Here is a 24,952-nt window from a genome sequence, read left to right as displayed (position 1 = left end):
AGATGCCGAAAGTTCTCCACAGTGATACATCAATTTAATGCATCTCTATGAGGAGATGTTAACGGATGCAGCACAGCGTTTTGCCGCAAATACGCAATAGCCTCCCAGTGCTTTTCTATGCGAAAGCATTGGATTGTCTGAGATCATCGAGCTTAACGATCTCAGCCATGGAGGTAAGCCTAGCTCGACGTGGGAAAAAAAGGTGAGTAAAAACATTTTTCCCTTGTGATCCGAGGGGGCTGTCCACTCAAATAGTTAAACACAGTAGTGTCAGAAATATATATTTGTATTCCTGACACTATAGTGTTCCTTTAAACTATGTAGTTTGGCCCTTAACAGCAATTCTATTCATTACAAGTTGAATAAAACTGATACCTTAGCTCAGAGCTTTGAAAATGGTAAATTCCCAGAGGGGACACCATGCTGCCCTGCCAGCCTTTAGAATGTTCAAGCATCATTGAAGTTGCAGTTTTACAACATCCGTGGATCCTACCATTTGCCAATCCCTGCCTTAGCTGGTAGCAATTGCATTGTGGATATTTGTGACTCTCATGTTTGTAAATGGAGCTGTGCAGTCTGCGTTTGGATATACAGTATATGACGTTGATCCTGAGAGGATGAAGTCATCTATATTGACGTTTAATGAATTAGTGTGCATTCTTTCAAATCTTTCAAATGGCAAAATACAAAAGGAATCTTGATAAAAAATATTTTTTTTTTATAATATGCGTCCATACAAACTTTGGCAATAAGTACAATTTGAGTTGTTCGATTTTCATTGTAGTTCTGTTAATATTATTTTCAGCAAAGTAGAATTACAACCTTTTATGTAATCATCCAATCTAAATCACCAAAATATAGCTAAAAAGGAGTAGCCATTTTGATATTGCTAGAAGGCCTCAGGTTTTCAGAATTACCTCTAAATACTGAAAGAAAAAACTGTAATTGGATAAGCATTGCAGTCCGTATAATATATTAAAATAATATATTTAAAGTATTTATTTCCAATCTCTTTCATTGGGTCAAACATAAGTTCTTAAATAAAGATATGATAAGTTAACTAATTTTCAGTTAGGTTAGAGTGCTCCTCATTGTATATTTGCTAGAGTATAAAAAGTGATTGCAACTTGATTTGTTTTATTACTTTTTTTGCAATTGCCTTTTAATGGATGTTTGTTCTAGAAAGTGCCAATTAGCTTTGGTGTAATGGTGGCCTTCCATTTGGTTTATAAGGCGCATTCATAGATTTTATACAAGTTAAGCTTTCGGAGAGAGTTAAAATTAAAAAAACAAAAACAAATAGTAATTAGAAGCTCTAAAAAAAAATACCACCACTTTTACAAATGATAAATCCACCCCCCAACAGAGATAAATTGAGTGATATAAGTATTTCAGTAGCTGATATAAAAATATCCACAGAATACACCATGCATACAGGCTTCGACAATGAAATAATTAAAACAATGAAAAAGCATTACCAATTTTATTTTAAGTCATGTTTGGACCTTTAACTGTTTTTCTAAGAATCTGTTAACATATAATCGAAATACAAAATATTTAGATGAACAAGTTGCAGAACAGGATAATGTAATAGTTATCTACCATTCGAAATACACTTTTAATCAATCAAACATCGTATTTTAATAGGTTCTAAATTCACACAAAAATTCTTTCAAACTCCATCAGCATGAGTTCAACTATCTGATTTTGGTAAACCATACAAACAGCCATATTCCCACTGTCGGTTTTTGGTCCCAGGAGCGTGGGTCCGAATACAATCCCCAGACTTTGTGTTGACATTAGGTTCACGGGTGCATTAATTATGATCCTGTATAAAAGAAGAAAAAAAAAACATGTATTTATTAGTTAGAATTGTTCTATTTATTTTAACCCCTTAAGGACACATGACGTGTGTGACACGTCATGATTCCCTTTTATTCCAGAAGTTTGGTCCTTAAGGGGTTAAACAAATGATTTGTTATATTTTTGTAGATTTCTTGGAGATAAAAAGGATTATAGACACGTTATATCTATTTCCTTATCATAGTGTGCCACCGTTGCATACAATGTACTAGAGCAAAATAATTCATTTCCATACAAATGCTTATTTATAATCATTTTTTTCCTTGACAAAGATGAAATCAGTAGCTTTTTCTGAGCATATTCTCACATGACTCAATCAAAATAACCATAATCAGGCCGGTCTTATTAGTGTCCTAAAATAAAACATTGTTCCATCAGATGTAAAAGCAGCTAATAATTAGTTCATTCTTGGGATTGCATATTTAATTTTAACACAGCTTAGTGAGAGGACTTCTATTTTTCCTTCTTAGAAAACCATCGATAGTTACGGAATCTCTGTTTTAATGTATGATCAATAAAGACACGTATACAAAGCTAGCTAATATACAAAATGTACAAAATAACACACTGAGATATAAGAAAAGTATAAAACACAAATAATTAGGAATGTGCATTTTATAATTGTACTTCTATGAAACATTGAAACATATTGAGTATGTTTGAAATGATGTAGTCAACATGTACAAAAATGTAAAGTCAGGTATTAAATGTTTTCCCATGTAAATGTGACTAATTTTAAATGGGAAGTATCAGTTCTAATGAATTTGTATATGTTTACTTATCTCCTATAGTTATAGGAACACTGCAGGCTCTGTAATCACTTTAATGTATTGTTTGGAGACCACGGCACCATCCTTTCATTCTGTGTTAGGCTATTTTATGATGTTATTGCTAAGCAAGAGTTTCCAGCAGCCCATCTACTCTGCACTTCTTGCACTAGTGAGGAAGCATTAGCTTGAGTGGCAATGGGAGGCTGTGATTGGCTGAGAGTGTCAGCTGACTGTTTTCAGACCATTGCAGCCACCATTGCTGGTATGAATTGGTATGGCTAGAAGGAAGTGTGTAATCTGCACCAGTAGCTGCTAGGTTGTAGGTGGCCAGAATCTCTCATTCAGTGGTAAACTGCTTGAAAATGGTTTAACACTGAATGGAGGGTCAATGCCAAAGGACTCCCAGCACTATAGTTAATTCATTGAAATAAAATGGTTACAGTGTCTGCAGCGCCCTTTTAACAAATATGTATTTCCGAAGTGAGATAAATAAAATAAAATGAAATCTACACCTCTTTATTCTGCAACTGGGTGTCTCCATCTTAGCTCCTTGTCATTAATTGTTATAAACTCAGTCTTTTCCACCTTGCAGTCAGCATAGAGAAAGCATAGGAGCATAGGAGAAGATGAAAATCCAAATGTTTCTACTTCCTCTCCGACCTTGCAATGTATGCCCCTGCTATACCTAAACTGAACAGGATTATTATGCTTTTTACTAAATCTATTAATATACATTTTTAAAGAGAATGGAGCATTACATGAAAAAAAGATTAATGCAAGTTATAGCAGATTTTAAATGTTTTATTACATTTCCAAGAGACGTAACCTTTGCTCTTTAAGACTAACATTTATATTGATGAACTGTGCAGTTTCTCTGCTGATTTAGTTTTCTATAGGTAACATTTCCATTTTATTTTGGTGGATGAATATGAAAAAAATACAAAACTAAGATGACCCTGGTGCTAAAAGGATGCTAAATAGGGTTCCCTTAACAGCTGACTTGTCGAGGAACAACCAATAAGCATCAAGGATTTAAGTTGCAAAAAATATAATATATGATCATTCCTGCCTCCAAGCTTAGTGGGAATCTGAACTTCGGTTTACTTTTTATTTATCTGTTTTATCCAGTTGTAAAAGATATGAAACCTATAATTTTATATATATCCCCCTTACTTAACTACCGTATTTTTCCATTTTTTTCCATTAATCATTTATTCCCTTAAAGTCTTCTTTTAGCAGGAGCTTTTTTTTTTTTTTTTACAATAAAACAAATTGTGATTTAGAATATGAATAAAAAAATGACTATAACCAGTGACCAGAATAGTACTTTAACCAGGGACACATCCCTGTAGATCAAGGTTACAGTAACATTTAATCTGCTAATCCTAGGACAACAGTATATTCAGGAACAACAAATGTTTTCAAATTATACTTCTGGCAGAGCATCATGGGGAATGTAGTTTACTAGCATCTGGAGTGCCAAGTTAATTATCGCTGTCCCAGGATAATAAAAGGACTTCTTGTTATGGGTTACAGTGTCCCGCAGTGTCTATATTTAGAGAGGGTCGTTTAGTGATCGTTTGGTCGTTTTATGAGAATGACTATAATTCACTTGTTTTTCTTTGGAATGTGTCAATTAGTACTCTGGAAATTAAAGGGTTAAAATAGAATCTTTAACTAGTAATATGTGTATCTTTAACCCTTAATTAAATCATATGAACTACTGTAAAATGGAACATTCGGTGTAAAATAATTACAAGCGATATTATGGATATTATCACAGTTAGAAGATTTCAGATATTTTTGCCTTAAACTTGAAGTGCAAAAGAGCTTTGTAATGATTAAAAGATGACTAATACTCTCTGGATTTAACCCCTTGAGATTCAGAGCAAATGCCAACATATTGCATAGCGATGGCTTGGTTCTCATACTGTTAAAGGTGTTCTATTTTCCTTGGCAAAGGGTTTAAGTAATGATGTTTTTGCGCATACCACAATATAGCTTTTGCTTACTCAATAAGTACCTGTTAAATGAGCTTAAATAAAAACATTAACATTTACTCCTTGTGCCAATAACCTGTGTTATTTTGTCTTGTGTGTGTAACCAAAGGAGAGGCTAAGAGTTAAATGAAAGGTAAACATGAGCCTCTTTATGCTCGAAAGTTAATTACACACTTATTTGTTTTTTTGGCTGACCTAAGCACTGCCATTTTCCAGCCTCATGACAGCTCTGCATTTGATGCCAATTCTTGTATTTGTAATCATCGGGAATTCAAATCGGTATAAAATCAACTCTACCTGCAAGACATTTTGTAAATAAAACCTTTTTTTTTTTTTTTTTTACAATTTTTATCATTTAAGACCATTAAAAAAAATTAAAATGGTACAAATCTCCTGGCATATAGATTATAAATTGTAAATTGTATTTTGTAAACAGGTTCAGTTACATTAGATGTAATTTAGAATTATTTTGTTAAAGAATTAGAAACCTGTAAGAATCTCTTTTTGAAGCATTTAAGGCAGTAGTATAACAGGAGTTGGATGGTAAATGTAGGTTTACTTTTTGTGTTTAGCAAATCATTACTATTGTAGGTGTATGTAATCATTACTATTATAGGTGTACTATTGTAGGTGTAATGCCATCATTACTATTGTAGGTGTAAGACAAAGGAAGACCCTTACCTTCCTCTGTTTGATCATACCCTAATGGTTGCAGATCGAATATCACTATGAGATTAAGTGACTATGTTGGCTAAAGCTACTGCACTTGAATCACAAATGTCTCTGGAAATCAGACCCCTTTCTATCAAGGAAGAAGTCCACCAGCAGGGACGTCTAATTCTGGTCTATGAGGCCTTATCTATCCCACAAACTCTGAATTGCATTGGTTTAAAGGATAGGTAGTTTATTCTCCTACCTTAGCTCCGCTGAAGAGAATTATTATTTTATTATTTATATAGCGCTTGCAAATTCTATAGCGCTGTACAATGAATGAGTATAATTGATTGATAAACTGGTAGCACCTGTATGTGCATGCAGCCTGCCCTCAGTTGTCTCCAGGGAGGAGAAGGAGAGAGATTCTTCCTACTAGTTTGTCCAGTATGCACATTTTGCATGCTCAAGTTGGACAAAATTGATATAGGTTTCTTAGAATGGAAAATGACAGCTGTTGATTGACAGCCTTAGGGGCTGTCTTATAATTGCAACATTTAACATTTCACTGCAGATATAGCAAACTCTAATTAAAGGGTTATTCCAACCTCAATAACCACTTCTGCTTTTGGAAGTGGTCATGGAATAAGCAATCTGTATGTGCAGCGTTCATCTTCAAATGTACTTTTTTTGCTGGGGGCTAGTTGCACCCCCAGCATATGTGAAACCTGAAACTTTGTTCGGGGCTGCCTAATTTTGATTCTCTGCAAAATTAGATTTTATACCTCTCCCTCCATTGGTGCACTGTCCCCCAGTCCTCCCCACATCCCTACATGCTTAAATATTGTTATTTTTTAATAATCCCCAGCTCTGTCCACCCCTGTAGTCCACCTCACACTCCCTCTCTTCCTTAGCTCACAGTGTATGCATACACTCTGAGCCTCTAGATTGGAAGAAGCGATGTGACATGACAACAGATTGGCGTATCTGGGCTGGATTCCTGGTAGGATACTAGTGCCCAATATGGCATTATAAAATAAAGTTAGAAAGGGTTTATAATAATCCTTTAATGAGAGTGGGTGCAGGTTACTATCTATATGAGAAAATTGACATAGTGCTTAGAGGGATCCTTTCGGGTGTATTATAAGGACCATCAATTAGAAATTTAGCCGTGCAACCTAAAATCAGTTTAGGGAATAGATCTCTATTTTGTGAATATTCTATTTCTTATGACTTATTAATTATACATAGCTGTAATCCATTTCTAGCACTAAAAGAGTTAATATATTTCATCGCTTGTTATTACAAGGAAGCAAATATTTTTGTACATTTCCTGTCCCTTTTTTTTCCCCAAGTTTCCCAGTAACTCTCTTACTGCACTGACTATATTTATGTATGTTTACAAAATTTAACTAAGATGAATTTTTATTGAAATAATCCCACTTATCGGAGATGCTTCTTGACTACATGAAAAGCCTAGCACTCACATCTTTCCCTGAGCACATATTTGTTAAATCCTGCATTGCTGGATGTGCCAAGATATAGATGTTTCTGTACGAGGAATCAAGTAGGAAGTGAATTCATCACAGGCACAGAAATAAATTGTAGTGTGCTATACTAATATTCTACCCCTGCGAGGACTTATCAAAATAAAATATTGGCGTTTAAAGAAATAGTTCAAATGTGTCTAGTGTGTTAAATGTAACTGTATGTACTATTCATAGAAAGCTTACTTTTATTATGATTAGTAGATATAAAATAGATGAATATCCATCAACGGTTATAGAAATAAAATTGGAAAGATATATATATGGGACTGGTTTAATCATAGCATGAATTAGATTAAACACTCCAGTAAAAATGTGCTAGCAATAATAAGGTACACGTGGATAAAGAGTAGCAAACACTCGCCAACAATTTGACGGGAAGGTGCAGTGACCTGGTCCTGTAAAACCGGCAGATATATATGCAAGTCAGATAATATGTCTAGATGTCCAGCATTGCTTCCTAAAGGGTTACTTCAACCAAAAACAGTCTTTTAGCAAAACACTTTTTTTTTTTAATCGGACTAACTCTTTCTCGGCTGGTTCTCCCATCAAAAATATAATTAATAATAATATTGAAAATATAAAGCAAATACTCATCTGCGATCCTACACCAAAGATAAATTATCCCTGCAGTCTGTTCCTCCATAGATGATGTCACTTTCCCTCCCTGCGTGACCTGCCAGTAATTCAGGCGAACCTTTGGGCGCAGCCAGTTACAGAATCGCGTTACTGGCACACCCACTTTACCCCTAACCCACGGGAGTCTCACTTCCTGGTACATGGCAGTGGGGAGGTGTGCAATATGTACAGATGTAATATTTATGATAAGTTATACCTCCGGCAGCAATGTGCATATTCTTCTGTACGTGCAGCATTTCAAACTACACAAACAGACCCCAAGCCCCGTGGCCATTTCTAATCAGTGAAGTGGTTATGGTGCTTGGAGCAACCCTTAAAGTATAAAATCAATCCACTTTATTAGTCAACAGTAACCTTTAAACTAAGTGTTGTCTGTGAATTTCGGGAGAGAGTATCAAGGAATGATACAAAGATTTGCAACAGGGTTGATGTTCCAGGAGGGATAAGCCAAATGATTTAGGTAAACTAGAAAAATGGTCAGAGTTGTAGTAACTGACATTTAATGTGGATAAGTGTATATGATAAATCATCTTGGATGTAAAAATGGTCAGAGTACAGAATATTTGATAAAGTCCTAAACTCAACATCCGAGGAACGGGATTTAGGGGTAATTATTTCAGATGACTTAAAGGTAGGCAGTCAATGTAATAGAGCAGCAGGAAATGCTAGCAGAATGCTTGGTTGTATAGGGAGAGGTATTAGCAGGAGAAAGAGGGAAGTGCTCATGCCATTGTACAGAACACTGGTGAGACCTCAATTGGAGCATTGTATGCAGTACTGGAGACCGTATCTTCAGAAGGATATTGATACCTTAGAGAGAGTTCAGAGAAGGGCTACTAAACTGGTTCATGGATTGCAGGATAAAACTTACCAGGAAAGGTTAAAGGATCTTAACATGTATAGCTTGGAGAAAAGACAAGACGGGGGGATATGATAGAAACATTTAAATACATAAAGGGAATCAACACAGTAAAGGAGGAGACTATATTTAAAAGAAGAAAAACTACCACAACAAGAGGACATAGTCTTAAATTAGAGGAGCAAGGTTTAAAAATATCAGGAAATATTACTTTACTGAGAAGGTAGTGGATGCATGGAATAGACTTCCAGCTGAAGTGGTAGAGGTTAACACAGTGAGAGAGTTTATGCATGCATGGGATAGGCATCAGGCTATCCTAACTATAAGATAAGGCCAGGGACTAATGAAAGTATTTAGAAAATTGGGCAGACTAGATCAGGGCCGAATGGTTCTTATCTGCCGTCACATTCTATGTTTCTATGTTTCTATCACTGTACAGTTTTTAAATCTACCATGTCAGTCTGTAAATAGCCCGTTATCCTGAAAGTTTGCCAAGTACAATTTTGATAGAGGTTACCTACACTTTTTTCACATTGCAACTTATCTTTAGCAAACAGCAAATCCTTCAGTTTATATAAAAAAATGCATAATTTTCTTCACCTCAAATCCATATTATAAATGTCTGCGCTATTGTACACAGAGGAGGTGAAGCCTCCTTCATTGTGGTTTATTTCATTTTTTTTTTTCTAAAGAATTGTTTTATTGTGCAACTGCAGAACATTTAAGTCATGCCAATATGAATCCAGCTGTTGTTTAAAAGCATGGAAGAATTACATTTTATGTCTTGTTTTGGTTACTTTTAACCTTGAGGACTTAAATTATCGTTCGTGAAATTTAAAAAAAAATATTCATAGCTTACATTATGCTCAGCAGATACTATATATTAAAGAATACTGTATTTCCGTACAGCAATAATTTTTTATCTCTTGCAGAAAAAAAATAGGCAATTTTACTATACATTTAACACATCCCAAAGTGGTGTGTCTACTAAATAGTGTCACCACAAAATGAACTCCAATAAGAAAACATGTTGATTTACAACCAAGCAGGTTTTACCAATTCTCCTGGTTCCTCAAAATCGTACCTCTCCCTAACTCACTCTGACATAATTGCCCTTGTAAATGTTTGCAGCAGTGACATAGTCTAATGTAATCTTAAATGAGTTATTGTCAAACTGATGCCGATATCTTTGACACTATTTTAAGAAGTCAGAAGAAAATTAATCATTTGCCAAATGGTTGTTGTTCTTACGTATTAGGCAACATATATATAATACAATATATATACAATATACGGAACATAAAAGAGACTTCAACTATAAAACACTCAGTTTTAATTATATTTTAAAGGGATGATGTAAGCACCAAAACAACTTTAGCATTATGAAGCAGTTTTAGTGTACAGATCAGGGATAGACAAGCTTTGGCACTCCAGATGATGTAAACTACATGCCCCAAAATGCTCATACTGCAATAATCCTGGAAAAGGATCAAGGGAGGAGCCCAAGGTTGCCTTCTGTTATAGATCATAAACTGGCTGTCGCTGCCCGCATCCTTCATTTTTCCTGCCTTGTGTTTAAGAGTTTTTCTGGGAAGCTCCCACCCTACCTGAGCAGAGTGCTCTTCCCAGCTGTCCCCACCTCCTATAACCTCTGATCCAGTACCAGCACTTTATTTAGTCTCCCTCAATACAAAAAGAAAGCGGCTCGATCCTCATTTTCCTACAGAGCACAGCAATTATGGAACAACCTCCCGCACACTTTCAAGTCTTCCCCAGGCCTAAAATCCTTGAAGAGATCCCTCTTTACATATCTCAAAAACAGGATGCACCTGTCATGGTTGATTATATATTTTATACCCCATTCTATGTTAAATTTTGTATTTATGTTGTATATTAATATTGTTTTTGAATTTTATTGTGCCATTTTGTAACGATGCAATGTTTTGTGTAACCAGGACATACTTGAAAACAAGAGAAATCTCAATGTATCCTTCCTGGTAAAATATTATTTAAATAAATAAATATAAGGCTACGTGGCCGCAGACTGATTGATGATGCCTATCTACCGCCGGAAATGCCTCTAACGGGGATGTTAGTATCAGAACAGGATGGAGCAATGGAAGAAGGTTGCCTGGTCTGATGAGATACATTTTCTTTCAGCATGTGTGGGATGTTCTGGAACAACAAACCCAATCCACGGAAGCCCCACCTTGCAACTTACACAATATTAGGCAGGTGCTTTAATATATTGGCTGATCAGTGTATGTTGTATTCTTTGTATTTCCTAAAACATGCTTTTTTTAATAATTATTTATATAGTGCCAACTTATTCCGCAGCGCTTTACAATATTATAAAGGGTAATTTACTAATAATTTATACAGTCCAAAAATGGGACCCTGCTCAAACGAGCTTACGATCTAGAGCTTGAAAATGAAATACATATTATATATATATATTCTTTCCAGTAAAAAAAATCTTCTAGTTACAAAGACCTTGTAGTAATGGGAAGCTATCTTCCACAACTGGTTCTATTACACCACTAGTAACTATCAGGGTATATTTACTAAACACGGGAAGTGTGGAGAACTGAGAACCAATTTAGGCTGAAAGTTAAAGGCTGGAATGACATGTGTGACATTGTATTGTTCACATTATCTATAAGTAAGTGCCATAATGTATCCCATTATTTTTCTCCACGTTAATTCCATTTTAATATGCCAAAAATGAAACATCACAAAAAATGTATTGGAATGCTCACATGGCTTAAGTATAGTAATAAACAGCTATTTCTTTTCATTTAAGCAGATGCACGCATACCTATTTAAAATGTGTTCATGTTCTCCCCCATACTATATATTAATATTATACATTTTAGAATAACTTTTCAGTACGCAATACACGAACTATCCATTCGTCCATCTTTGAAAAAAATTACATTATTACCAGGACATCTCTATATATAAGGCAGCATCGCAAATCAAAGAAAAAGATAAGTGCTGATACAGTTTTGATTTGAACACGGATCGGTAAAAAAAAAAATTACAAATGCAGATACTGTTTTATTGTGGAAATCACATGTGCAATGTGTGAACAAGTTAAACCAGGGCCAGAAAGAAACAATACGACTGAATCCAGAACTGACTCATATAATTTAGCTCGGAATACAACGGAGCGTTGTCATGACAAAATGATAAGTGCAAGCAACTAAGTGAAATAAAGTATGAGAAATTACGCCAAAGTATCGGAGCCAACTGGACTAACACAATGCGATATGGAGTCTGATTCATCCTTAAATGCCAGAGTTAGTATAAAAAGCACAATAGTTTTTAGGAAAAATTTGCAGTGAGGAAATACTAAATCATGCAGGTTAATTCTACAACCGATATTACTTCCTGGGGTTCCGTTAATATGTTACCCAGTCTAGTTATTTAAAGAATGACATGATTTCCTCGATTTGGTTAGATGTCTCTCTATCCTTTGCTGTGTTTATGGAAGCTAAAAGTAAATAATCCGAAATAATTAGGCTTTTCATCGGATTAAGCTAAATTTGCAGCACTCGTGCTGCTTAAGCTTACAACAGTAGGTCAAAGCCGTGTCATTAAGGTAATGTGTTTACTGTGACTTATAATACACCTTCTACATATTTGGGAAAACGTGCTATTATTCTGTGGACTGCAATCAGATGGCATATTACATATGTGTATATCATTATGCACTTGCCTGGGTGCAAACCTTGGACCTTAAATGCAAAAGAATACACTCAAAGGTATTTTTTAAAGGTAATATCAGATGTTACATTCCATAAAATCGTGGATAGGAGCAGCCTTGTTAGTCAAATAATTCAAATAACAAAATAACAGGAGTATTGCACTATATGGTGATACTTTCATTTATTGGACTAACGATGTATTAGAAAAAAAAAAACACGATAATTATCATGGAATTTAACACATGTAACTTAAGGTGCAAGTGAGATATTGCTTTGGGAGAGTGGAGTGTTATACTACCTCTTCAACCTATTGGTCCTGTAAGTTTTTGCAATTGCCTCATTTATTGTTAAATCTCCCCCTTTAATAATATCGTAAAGCGCTACGGAATATGCTGGCGCTATATAAATACCAGTAATAATAATAATATTAGCAGAAGAGGGTTCTAAGAATGAAAAATGCAGGAGTTTAGGGTATAGGCAGAATAAGCCAGACAAGTGATTTTTTTAACAGAATTAAATCAGGGTTACATATACCTAAAAACCTATATTAGAAGTCCAATTAGTTTATAAAACTGGAAAGATGTGAGTGTACCTGTATGCATACACATTGTGTTAACCCTTTTCGTGGGAGACTCTGTTTTCTTTTTATATTTGTATTAAAGATTTAGCAAATGACATCCCAATACAGTTCAGGCACAACTGTGTCAACCTGCTGCATCAGGCTGTATAGAATTCCACAAATTTACTGCCTCGGAATTATTCAGTAATTATGAACTGTCAGTGAATTCTATGCCAAAATAGCCAATTCTGAAACATTTTCCAAGTCAGCTATGTTTTTAATTCAGCTATTTTGACCTGAAAATGTACATTCCCTATGCAATCACACTTCAATGAATGACCATGTCTGTTTATTTTGCTATATTGCACTTTATTACTGAAACTATTTCCCAAGTGTTTGTCACCGCTTCCAATTAGTGCTATGTATGCTTGTGAGTGGACACCATTTAAATGAACACAAGGATATGATGTCATAAGTCTGCACTCCCATTCCATAAGCCCTTCATATAAAGCACCTTGAGTGAACAGTTACAGATCTACTGGTTCATGCTGGACCACCAGATATGTATCTAAAGCACTGTTGGAAAACCTTGATTTGGAAAACCTTGAACGGTTAATGTACATCACAAACAGGGTGTAACTAGGAATCACAGCGCCCTGTGCAAAAATAAAAAAGGGACCTACCGTGGCCAGCCAGCTAGCTCTTGGGCCCCCTGTGACAGGTGGAACACAGAGGGCCTGGTCGCACTCACGGCCTTAGTGACACCAGTTGCTTTACCACTGATCACAAACATATTTAAAGCCAATTTTTACAAGCCAAACGCTCAGTAGTATTCGTGGACAAGTCCAGTATAACTGACGTTGTTCTATATCTGGTCCTCATCCCGAATTCAGGGGTTTACTGTTAAGTCAAAGAGGTCCATACCAGTTTGTTACTTCCATCATCCCACTAGCTGAAGGGCTTATTGAGTACATATAAATTCACTTCTTCACTAGTATCCAGGTGGAGCTGTGGAGATTCTGTTCCCATGTGTGGGACAGGATTAATCCATACCTCCCAACATTGGTATTTATGAAATTGGGATAGGTGGGCCTTCATGGGGGCATCATTAGCAACATAACTTGCGAAAATGTGTGTGCGCACCACTGAATAGGTTTTCCCCACCTGGAGTCAAGTATGCCAGGCTGACCGACACCCTCTCTGGACCCAACCTACATGAACTTGCAGGAAGAGCTGCTGAAACATTCTCTGCATGCTCAAAATGCCCACTGTACAGCATGAGCATGTCTAATTATGTGCATGCTCTGTGCTGCCTCGGACAGTCCCCTGGTGTCTCAGGATGTGGGACACCAGAGAAATAAATTGGGATGACATGACAGGGCCCTGGAGCAGGATAGATGTGAGCCATGAATTAATCTACAACCCTTCATATATGGGATGGGATTTACGGTTAATAAATAGGTAATAGAGCATTAAAGGGGTATATGAAATCTTGGCTTGCAATACCTGCACATCTAGTAACTTTATCTTCTCCCATTTCTTCTTCAATAAGAGACTTCATAGAGAAGCCCTGCGGACCAGCCACAAGTTTGTCTTGCAATCCAATCACAAACTAGATATTTAGTTAATTTATTACAAATTCTGAGAGTGGCTGTATGTACTTTGCTGAATGTTTTTGCAAAAAGTAACCATGTTAATGAATTTTCAGGGTACAAATACTAAAATATATATGGAAATATTATCAAGTAATGTTTCAGAAATTCAAAACAAAATGTATTAGTAAAAAAGGATTATATTAAAACAACTAACTGACGCCAGGCTAGATTAGAAAAATAATGCTTGAAGATTGTAACTCCTAATATCCCCAGGATGTGTGTGGCCATCTGAGGATATTGGGAGTGATTCCTTATATTTCCTATATTTGTTTGTCTGCACAAGAACATGCTCCTCAAATGAAAGATTCAGAACTTTCTGAGTTAACAGTGAAAGGATAAACTTAATCCAATTTGACAGGGAATGCCAAAGATGCCAGTGGTAATTAATTAGCACTTAATTTAGACCACAGAACAACAGGATATAGGAATTGGTGTTCAGTGCCATTTCCCCTAAGGCTCTATCTTATGAGGGTCAGGAGTCTATCTGTTGTGATGAAGGTCAGCGTATAAACGGGCAGCGCACAATGACACTGGACATTTTGTGATAGATATATCATTCACCCTTGAATCTCCCTATGGCAGCCAGTTTCTGAAATTGAACTGTGATTCTTTTGTTTGTGCATTAAGTACTTCAAGGATTCAAGTGAGGTAAGGGACTGAACTCATGGCTTTTACTTGTTACATAATGAACAGTCTGCGTTGCATACTGAAAGCATCAAGGCACACGTTTTATTTCAAAACCAAGCAGGGCGGCTGAAGCCAAATATTTAAAGTGACATCTTATGTTTATGTCAATTTCGCAATGAGCAAACCAAAATACAGCAAAACAAGAACAATGATTAGAGTTCTGAAAATGGACATTCCTTGCTGGTAATTCATTTCACAAATGTATCTTTTACGAGATATTGATGGAGGCATGCTCAATTTTGTAAGACTAACATCACGAAATCAGCTTGTTATTTCAGAATCACAGGACTGAAGGAAATTATTTTATTGCAATTCTAAATTGTCCGTACAATAATAATTTTTTTGTGAAAATTTGTGACCAATAAGACCACAGGAAAATGCTCGAAGGATGCCCAAAGCAAATCTCCAATACGAAAACGTTATTGCACTGTTACTGGACCTTTCTTTCTGCTTCACTTTGTTTCAATAATTAATACATTTTAATGCATTTCCACGTGTAACTAGCAAACTATCTTGTACAATTACTTGGTTATTCAGAAAAATGACAGACTGAAAATGATCCTTCAGAATAAATACATTCAGTTGCAATTTGGTTTCTGATCAATATGCATATTTGTACAGTTTTTATTTGTATAGAAATCTAATATCTTATCTTCATTCCTATTTGTTTTGTTTTTAGCAGACACCTAATCGCAACTTATTTTGTTCTTCCTGGGACAAATCTCCAAAGCGTTCAATCAGACTTCTGTAAATACTCAAATTGTATCTCAAATTAAATAAATCCATTATTTTTTAATTTTGCAAATGTGACACTCTAACAGTTTATAATGTGTCCCGGTCTATTAACTCTATTAAACTAATCACTTTTTTTATCTATATTATCACAGACAAGAACTGAAAATGTATATATATATTTTCGTACAGACGTACAACTTGGCTTCTCACTGGGAAAAAAATATATACTTGATAAATGATGAAATATTGGTTCTATTTTCTTGATATTTAAAACAAAATATGCAAATGGTGTTTTTGTTAAACAGACAGAATTCTTTTGAATGCAACTCTGCTTATGTCTATAGCGTAGTTATAATAATCATATCAAATAAGCATAGCCTGACTCAAATTGTGAATATTTTAAAATGCTGAATGAGGACAAGAAAAATAAACACCAGATTGTATGTTCTCAAGGATAAAAAGGTAGAGTGAAAAAATCTGGTTTTCTTGACCACATTGTCATAATCTGCGTACATAACTGCTTATTGAATCCAGGCACTGTAGACAAGGGGAAGACTTCTGGCTCCATGCTATTATAGTGAATGCCACAACAAAGAGACTACAAGAAAAAGTAACTTTTTTAACTATGCTTTTTTGACAGGGGTATTTAAAACATTGCTGTTTGTTTCATTTGATGTCCTACATTTTCATGTAATATTCGTGCTTACCTGATCTGTTTAACTTGAGTAAATAAATTCATGGCGAGAAAGTTTATATTCTGATTGACTGGCTGTGAATTGTGGAAGATAGCTAAAACATTCATTATTTATAAAGTACAATGTGTACATGAACTTATGAAAACCATATTATTACACTTGTAGCTCATATGTAAAAAATGATATATTTATTGGTCAACGTTTTGATGATATATATAATGTTGAGCATGTTGTTAGCAACATTCTTGACATTCTAAAATCCGATTTCTCCAGTTCTTTGATTGGGCAAATTAATAGTATTATAGCTTTCCCAGCTATTGGGATATTTTTGTAAAAATAATTTTTGGGGGGGAGTTGGGGGGGGGGGGAGGGGTTGGAAGGGAGTCGTACACCTGGTGCTAAAATATCCAGAAGGTCTTCAGACTTATATAAAAGTTGGTAGTTCTTTTCTAATTAGGCCAAAAGATTCCTGGAGGACTAAACCCTTGGTGTTCTCCTATATTTGAAGTAAAAAGTTGTAATATAAGAATGCCCTGTAATCGTAAAAAACATTATTATAGTCTACACCTGGAGCTAAAAAGTTGTGCTAGTCTCTGATATGATCTCAAATGTGTTCTTGTCGTCTCCTAACCTAGGGTTAAAAAATACTGATTCTGAGTTCTTTTTCCAGTGTGCGTGAGGAGGAAGGTCTCGTTGTAGAAGGACATTGCGGCAGTGTGAGAGGCCCACAGAAAACTCAACATGTCATCAGCTCTGCTAGCTAAACCTCAAATAAGAGGCCTTCTGGGTAAACGCCTCTGATTTCACATTTTCGGCGCCTTTGCTGTCTCTCTAGAAGTCGTAGCTTTGTACAAGTTTGGCGTTGCAGAGCCAAGGAAGAGAGCATATGCAGATTATGACAAGAACTTTGATGCCACAAAGGAATACGAAGCTATGAAGCAAGCTGGTGTTTTTCATTGTGTTCGACCAAGAGAATAATACAATGTAAAAGATAAAATGCGGGTGTGTTTGGACCCTTGGAAGCAGGCTTTAGTGCTGGCCATAAAAAATATACTATACTATACTATAAATAAAATACTATCGCTCTCCAAAAAAAAAAGACTGATTCTGGAAAAATCCTAGGCTTTCCAAAATGTTTTCTCTATAATGAATTGTAGCTTGGTCCCTAAATAAGTAATTGAAACTTTTGCAAATATAAATCTCCATCTCCTATTACTATTATACAGCTTATAAAATGTAATTGTTTTAAATACTGCTGAAAACTTGGCACGTTAAAACTTTCCAATAATTTCTTTAGAATTATTATTATTTTTTTTTTATCAATGACAGAAGCCAAGTTGGTGGTCTACTTCACTATAGCTTTGATGATGAAACATATTTTGTCGCAGACTGAAATAATCATCAAGTTCTATCCGTTACTTATTCTCAGTATGAATTATTAGAGGAAAATAGATCATAGAGGTAAGTTATATGAAATCATTTTTTCGTCACTTACACATGTGCTGTCCAGAACTGGTCCTGTTTTAGCAGACACAGGGAACAAACATTTCACATTCACAGATGCTGCTAATTTGGTGTGGTTTGGAGTGTAATTTAGATCAAACAGATCCATGTAAATGAGTCAGGATTTCTTAATTAGGTGCTTTTAGGGAAGAACGAGAAAAAAAACTTGGACCACATCAGTAGGTGTGGGTGTGGCGCCCATTTTACTGGAGTCTTTCCTTTGGTTACAGTTCAATAAGATTCAGGAACTGTTACTCTATTTTTTTTTTTTTTTTTATTGTGGCACAATAATAAATCTGCAGATGGTATAGACAGAACGACGCTACTTCACAAGAATTGTATAAAACGCTGTCTTTTTGGCATATGTCTTCCAGTAGGTCACTCTGTTGTGAGTTAGCAGTTTCTTATATTTGACTGCCAGATTTTTGTTCCTAGTAGAATTGGGGATCTTTCCAGTCTACAATCTTCTCCTTAATTTTTTTCTTTTTTTTAAGTTCTATTTGTTTATTAGGATTCACAGATCGTTTTAGAGCTAGCCAATATGCTGTCACAATGCTAATTATGAAACCAGCAACTAAATACATTTATTTTTAATGAGTATTTATTGTTTTTATTGCACAGATACAGTAAAAGCTATTTACAAAGAAGAATGCAAATGATCTATCTATCTATCTATCTGTCTGTATGTCTGCCTGTCTGACTATGAATCTATCTATCTATCTATCTATCTATCTATCTATCTATCTATCTGTCTATCTGTCTATCTATCTATCTATCTATCTATATATCTGTCTGTCTATCTGTCTGTATGTCTGCCTGTCTGTCTGTCTATGAATCTATCTATCTATCTATCTATCTATCTATCTATCTATCTGTCTGTCTATCTGTCTGTATGTCTGCCTGTCTGTCTGTCTATGAATCTATCTATCTGTCTGTCTGTCTATCTATCTATCTATATATCGATCTGTCTGTCTGTCTGTTTGTCTATGAATCTATCTATCTATCTATCTATCTATCTATCTATCTATCTATCTGTCTGTCTATCTGTCTGTCTGTCTGTCTGTCTGTCTGTCTATCTATCGATCTGTCTGTCTGTCTGTTTGTATATGCATCTATCTATCTATCTATCTATCTATCTATCTATCTATCTATCTGTCTGTCTGTCTGTCTGTCTGTCTATCTATATTTCTATATATCAATTTGTCTGTCTGTCTGTTTGTCTATGAATCTATCTATCAATTTATCTATCTGTCTGTCTGTCTGTCTGTCTGTCTCTCTCTCTATCTATCTATCTATCTATCTATCTGTCTGTATGTCTGCCTGTCTGACTATGAATCTATCTATCTATCTATCTATCTATCTATCTATCTATCTATCTATCTATCTATCTATCTATCTATCTATCTGTCTATCTATCTATCTATCTATATATCTGTCTGTCTATCTGTCTGTATGTCTGCCTGTCTGTCTGTCTATGAATCTATCTATCTATCTATCTATCTATCTATCTATCTGTCTGTCTATCTGTCTGTATGTCTGCCTGTCTGTCTGTCTATGAATCTATCTATCTGTCTGTCTGTCTATCTATCTATCTATATATCGATCTGTCTGTCTGTCTGTTTGTCTATGAATCTATCTATCTATCTATCTATCTATCTATCTATCTATCTATCTATCTATCTATCTATCTATCTGTCTGTCTGTCTGTCTGTCTGTCTGTCTGTCTGTCTGTCTGTCTATCTATCGATCTGTCTGTCTGTCTGTTTGTATATGCATCTATCTATCTATCTATCTATCTATCTATCTATCTGTCTGTCTGTCTGTCTGTCTGTCTATCTATATTTCTATATATCAATTTGTCTGTCTGTCTGTTTGTCTATGAATCTATCTATCAATTTATCTATCTGTCTGTCTGTCTCTCTATCTATCTATCTATCTATCTATCTATCTATCTATCTATCTATCTATATGTCTGTCTGTATGTCTGTCTATCTGTCTGTCTCTGTCTGTCTGTCTATCTATCTATCTTTTTTGTTGTTGTTGAAAACCGAGACTACAAATTCACTGTATCAAGAAAAAAAAAAAACACAAGTCGCAATTATTAACACATAGACCTATAAGAGAACAGTAAACATGATCACAAAATAATCACGAAGAGATAAAATGAAGTAAAAAAAACTATATTGCTGAGGCAAGCAGAGGAAGATAGAACTCTGCGGGATCTCCTAGTGTGTTATTATAAACTACATAATAATAATACTAATAATAATAACATTGACATTAATGTTTATTCTAATAAGGCAAATACATACACAATCAGAGATGGAAATGAATACTCTGGGAGCTTTAGCAAAGAAGAAAGTTTGGTCTATTTGATAAATAAGTTCATTAAAAAAAACTAATTAAAAAGCATAATAGCATTTGTATGTTTGTCCAAATATATTTATACAATTACAAATTATGGCCTCGATTTAATGTTTTTGGATAAGCTTTCAATATTATGAAAATGCGCTGTTTTATTATTTTGAAATCTTTTTATGTATTTACATATGATATTTTTTGTAAGCAAATATTTAAAAAACATTTTTTTTAAAGTTTATCCAAAAATATTCAATAATTTAAACAGCTTATACAAAAATATTAAAATCAGGTCTTAATTTGTAGGAGCGGAAAAAATTCCATGACCCCCGCTCGTGTAAACTGGACATTTAAATACTGGCCATGAAAAATCTTATCTAAAACTGGGTCGAGATGACAGGGAGTAGGTTGGTTAGAAATGTTTTTTACATTTTCTTTTTAGAATCTCATAACTGTAGAATAAGTATTGCTACAGTCTGTGTTGGATTGTATATATTGTAATAAATCCCACTGGTACTGATACAGAAGCAGGTTAAACTATCTGTCCACAAAGTTAGAAAAAGAAAATAGAATATTATGAAAAGAAAAAAATTAACAAAAGACAAAGGCAACAAATGATATGTTTTGAAAAATAAACTCTGGACATTACAGCATCTGCCTAATGCAAGGCTACTATTGTACTGAATTCTTATCTTGTCAGCTCACATGTATCTGAACTACAATTCCCATGATGCTCGGTAAGCCTTTAGGCTGACTAAGCACCATGGGAAAGGCATTTTAGTAACATCTGGGGTACCAACATTGTACTATACCAACTTGCTGGATGAGCTCGTGGTAAAACAGATGCTGCTGCTAGAGTTTTTTTTTTTCAAGCTAGACATCTGGGTTGAGCAATTTTCATTGAAAGAAGCAACAGAAGGGGAGTGGTGTATGCCACCGTACCCACCACTCTCTGCGTAATTGTGAGAAAAGAAAATAGATGCTTAATGGTTGATGAGAAACCTATAATTTGTTTGGAAAAAGTCCAATTCTTTTCTTTTTTTTATTATACAAAAAGAACATTGAGTTGTTTTATTTTCAAACATGTTTTTTTTTACATTTTATATTTTTTTGTATATATTCATGATACGGAATTAAAAATAAAATAAAATCAAGCTCTATATATCATCTTCAATGGCCAGCTTTAATATGTGCAACGGGATTTGTTTTACAGATAATCAAAGCAATCTATTCAGTTTGGAACTGACTTGCAAAACTCGGGATAATATAGCCGAGTTCATTCTTATCTCCAATCCATGTGAGTTGGAGATATGTTTTATGAATACATTCTGCACTTCCACTAACAATTCGTTAAAGGGACACTTTAAGCATCACAACCACTTCATCATGTTGAAGTGGATATGGTGTAAACATCCTGTTCCCGCAGTCTTTCTTTTGAAAAGTAATTCTCTTCCAGGCTGAAAATATCAGTATTGTGCAACTTTTGCATCTGGTGTTTGCGCAAACAATATGTTAACCGCAGACACCTTGGGCAGCCTGCCTTTGGAGGGATGATTTTCTCACACAAGGTTATTAACAAAATACTTAATTTTTATTTGGTAGGCCAAAATAACCAGAGGTTTTGGGGAAAATAACAAGAGATCAAGAGCATTTGCAATTCTCATATCAGATCTAGTTAAAATACAGCCATTCCAACTGAGCACCATTTGGATAGTAACATATGGTCATAAACTATAGGATTCACCTATATACCAAACACAGAATCTATTCCGGATTCCAACTGGATCTGGAGAGACAGGCAAATTGGTATATACATTAAGTTGCTATTTGCCTGGCTGCTTAAAGGAACACTCCTAGTACTTTAGCTAATATAGCCTATTGGCTCTATGGTTTTAGTCAAACCAGTTCCTGGTAGTTTTATACAGATTTCCAACACAGAAATCTTACCCATTCTCTGGGATGCAATATTGAAGATGGTCCACTTCCTACAATAGGAGGACTTTATTGATGACACCGCAATATATATAGTAGTGTAGACTGGATTAGCCGTATTAGTCCAGTAGTCAAGATGCCAAAATCCCAGAGTATTGCAGTATGCAATGATACTTTTTTAATCGGACTATCATAATATTTCAAAGACAAGATTTCAAGAGTTTCCTCTCTTCCTCAGATCTGAAGCAATACTGATCAGGCACATCTTCGACTGCTTATGACACCCCTCTCACCCCCCCGCCCCCCTTCTCTAACATCAGTTGTTTTAAGTGTTAAACTCTATCAGATTGATCAGTATTGCTTCAGACCTGAAGAAGAAAGGAAAACTCTCGAAAGCTTGTCTGAAGTATTATGTTAGTCCAATAAAAAAGGTATCATTGCATACTGCAATACTCTGGTATTTTGGCATCTTATATATATGTATGTATATATGTATTGAGTTGTCTGCCCTGGGACTGAAACATCGGCATCTGTACAGCACTGTTTTATGTGAAGAAATAAAGAACTACCTAATTGGAAGACCGTGAGTGCAGATATACATAATTACTTCTTTGTATTTTAAAGGCCAATATCTGGGACCCGGCAAAACTGAAACTAATTTGGTACGAGTACATCATATATAATTGTGGTTGAACAGACATATAGCTCAAATTCCAAGTTTTGTTTTGGTTCAGAACTTGTATAACTGATTCTGTCCTAAAAGGGACATTATAGTCACCAAATCAAGACATTTTGGCATATAGATCACACCCCTGTAGTCATACTAATCAAATATCTGCCATTTAGGTGTTAAATAACTTTGTTTATGCACCCTAGTCACACCTCCCTGCATGTGATTTAGACAGCCTTCCTGAACACTTCCTCTAAAGTAAGATCTAATGTTTGCACATCCTTTATTGCAATTCCTGTTTAATTTAGACTTTCTTATCTCTTTCTGGATCTTACTAGAGCCTGTGTGTGATTAGAGTTCAATTTACAGAGCTTGGGATAAGACTTCTAAAGTAACATTTTATTGAAAATTAAAACATTTTTTTTATGCAGGCTGAGTCAGTCACAACCAGGGGAAGTGTGACCATGGCTGCATGGACAGAAAAAGGGTGATTTAATTCCTATATGGCAGAGAATTGAGCAGTGAGACCAGGCATGGTCTAAACCCCCAAACTGCTTTATTAAGGTAAAATTGTTTTGGTGACTATAGGGTTCCCTTGAAGGGGCTAGCTCAGAGTTAAATTTCAGGCATACAATACATACAATTTAGAGTTGAGACAGACCTGAAAATATATAAAGTATAACACTGAAACATTTATGAAACACTACATCGCCTACAAGTGTTTAAATTCACAGGCCAATCAGACGTTTAGTATTTCAAAATAGTTTAAAAATTATTTTTTAAAAATGGGTGCTGCATTTTATTGACTATCAGTAGCTCAATGATTATGCCCTCTCTATTTTGTGAGTTAACTAAACAGGTGAGAGGTCTATAAACCTGCTCTATCTCACAACATATAAGACCTAGGCTATATACGTATTGGGGGTTCATAGGCATTTGCAGGACCTATATATCCTAAATGTGACCAGCTGGGAAATGTTTTCTTATTACCATACAAAGTTTCACTCCGACAACAGCGACATCAAAATAAATAAATTTTGAAGATGTAATTCTTAAAGAATGTAGACTACCTCCAGGTAATCTCACCCTCAATCACTCTACTCCTGGTGAGATTTCACATATTAGCAATGCGAATACTGCGTGTTTTATAAAACTGGAAAATCCTTGTTAAATCTGATCACACTAAGAAGTCGTCATTTACGGACAGAGAATTCATATTTACCTGTGCCGGAGGTAAAAGTCTAACACATTAGATGCACATTATCACTGTAAGTGTGAAATGTTTTCCTATGTCAGTAGCTGTTTATTTACCATTTGAAGCTACGGTGCTATTAACTTATCACAAGTTTCAAGATGAATTTTTAATTAATTTCATTAATACCACATGCAACAAATTATATGATTGTTGATATGCAATGGGCTAGACAGAAAATGTGGAACAGCAAGTATTTATCCTCTCTTAGAGTCAGGACTATATTATCCTGATATAATTTAATTTGCCTATCATTTGTCATTAAGGGGTTAAAGTAATAAGAACTCTTGAAAAGAAAAATAAGCTACAATATAACATAATTTCAAATGATAAAAAAATAAATAAAAATAATCCAAATAAATATATGGCATAAAATAAAACAACAAAAAAAAGAGATAAATTATAATAGATGTACAAAACTAAAATTAATACGAGAGATTAATTGGCATGTTCTGATCATCAATAATGCTGGCATCTGCTATACTCTTAATTATGTACATGTGTTCACTCAATATACATTCCATGACTATATAATCAATGTTTTAAATGGCCTGTATTACATGATTGACAAAGATCTCACATAATCGTTGTAGAAAAACATATACAATCAATGTCTCAATGTCTTTCTGCTTTAAGGGAATGCTATTAAAAAAAAAATTCAATTAGTGAAAAATCATAGACATATTTCATTACTGTTTCCCAATGATTACTTTTGAAAGAAAAGATCTGTAAAATACACGACATCACTGTAAAAAAAAATACTGATTGTTCCATTCAATTATTTGTTTTACTCAAATGTTTTCTGTTAGAATTAGTTCACAAAAGTCTATATTGGGCAGTATGGTAAGAATTTGTGTGTAAAATACC

At 34.8% G+C, this 24,952-nt stretch overlaps 1 protein-coding gene and 1 pseudogene across 1 annotated transcript in view; one reads left to right on the top strand and one right to left on the bottom strand.

Annotated features, from left to right (window-relative positions):
* Positions 1-1,614: 1,614 nt before the first annotated feature.
* Positions 1,615-24,952, bottom strand: part of ARHGAP15 (Rho GTPase activating protein 15) — a 473,358-nt gene continuing 450,020 nt past the window's right edge. Inside the window, exon 15 of the mRNA XM_063429376.1 lies at positions 1,615-1,828. Coding sequence (XP_063285446.1) covers positions 1,657-1,828 — 172 coding nt within the window. The 3' untranslated portion in view covers positions 1,615-1,656. The remainder of the gene's footprint in view (positions 1,829-24,952) is intronic.
* Positions 17,029-17,408, top strand: LOC134571214 (cytochrome c oxidase subunit 6C-like; annotated as a pseudogene).

The sequence above is a fragment of the Pelobates fuscus genome, chromosome 8 (genome assembly GCF_036172605.1).
Source record: "Pelobates fuscus isolate aPelFus1 chromosome 8, aPelFus1.pri, whole genome shotgun sequence".
In the NCBI taxonomy this organism is placed as follows: domain Eukaryota; kingdom Metazoa; phylum Chordata; class Amphibia; order Anura; family Pelobatidae; genus Pelobates; species Pelobates fuscus.
Note: the sequence above shows the minus strand (reverse complement) of the source record. Positions and strands in the feature narration are given on the sequence as shown.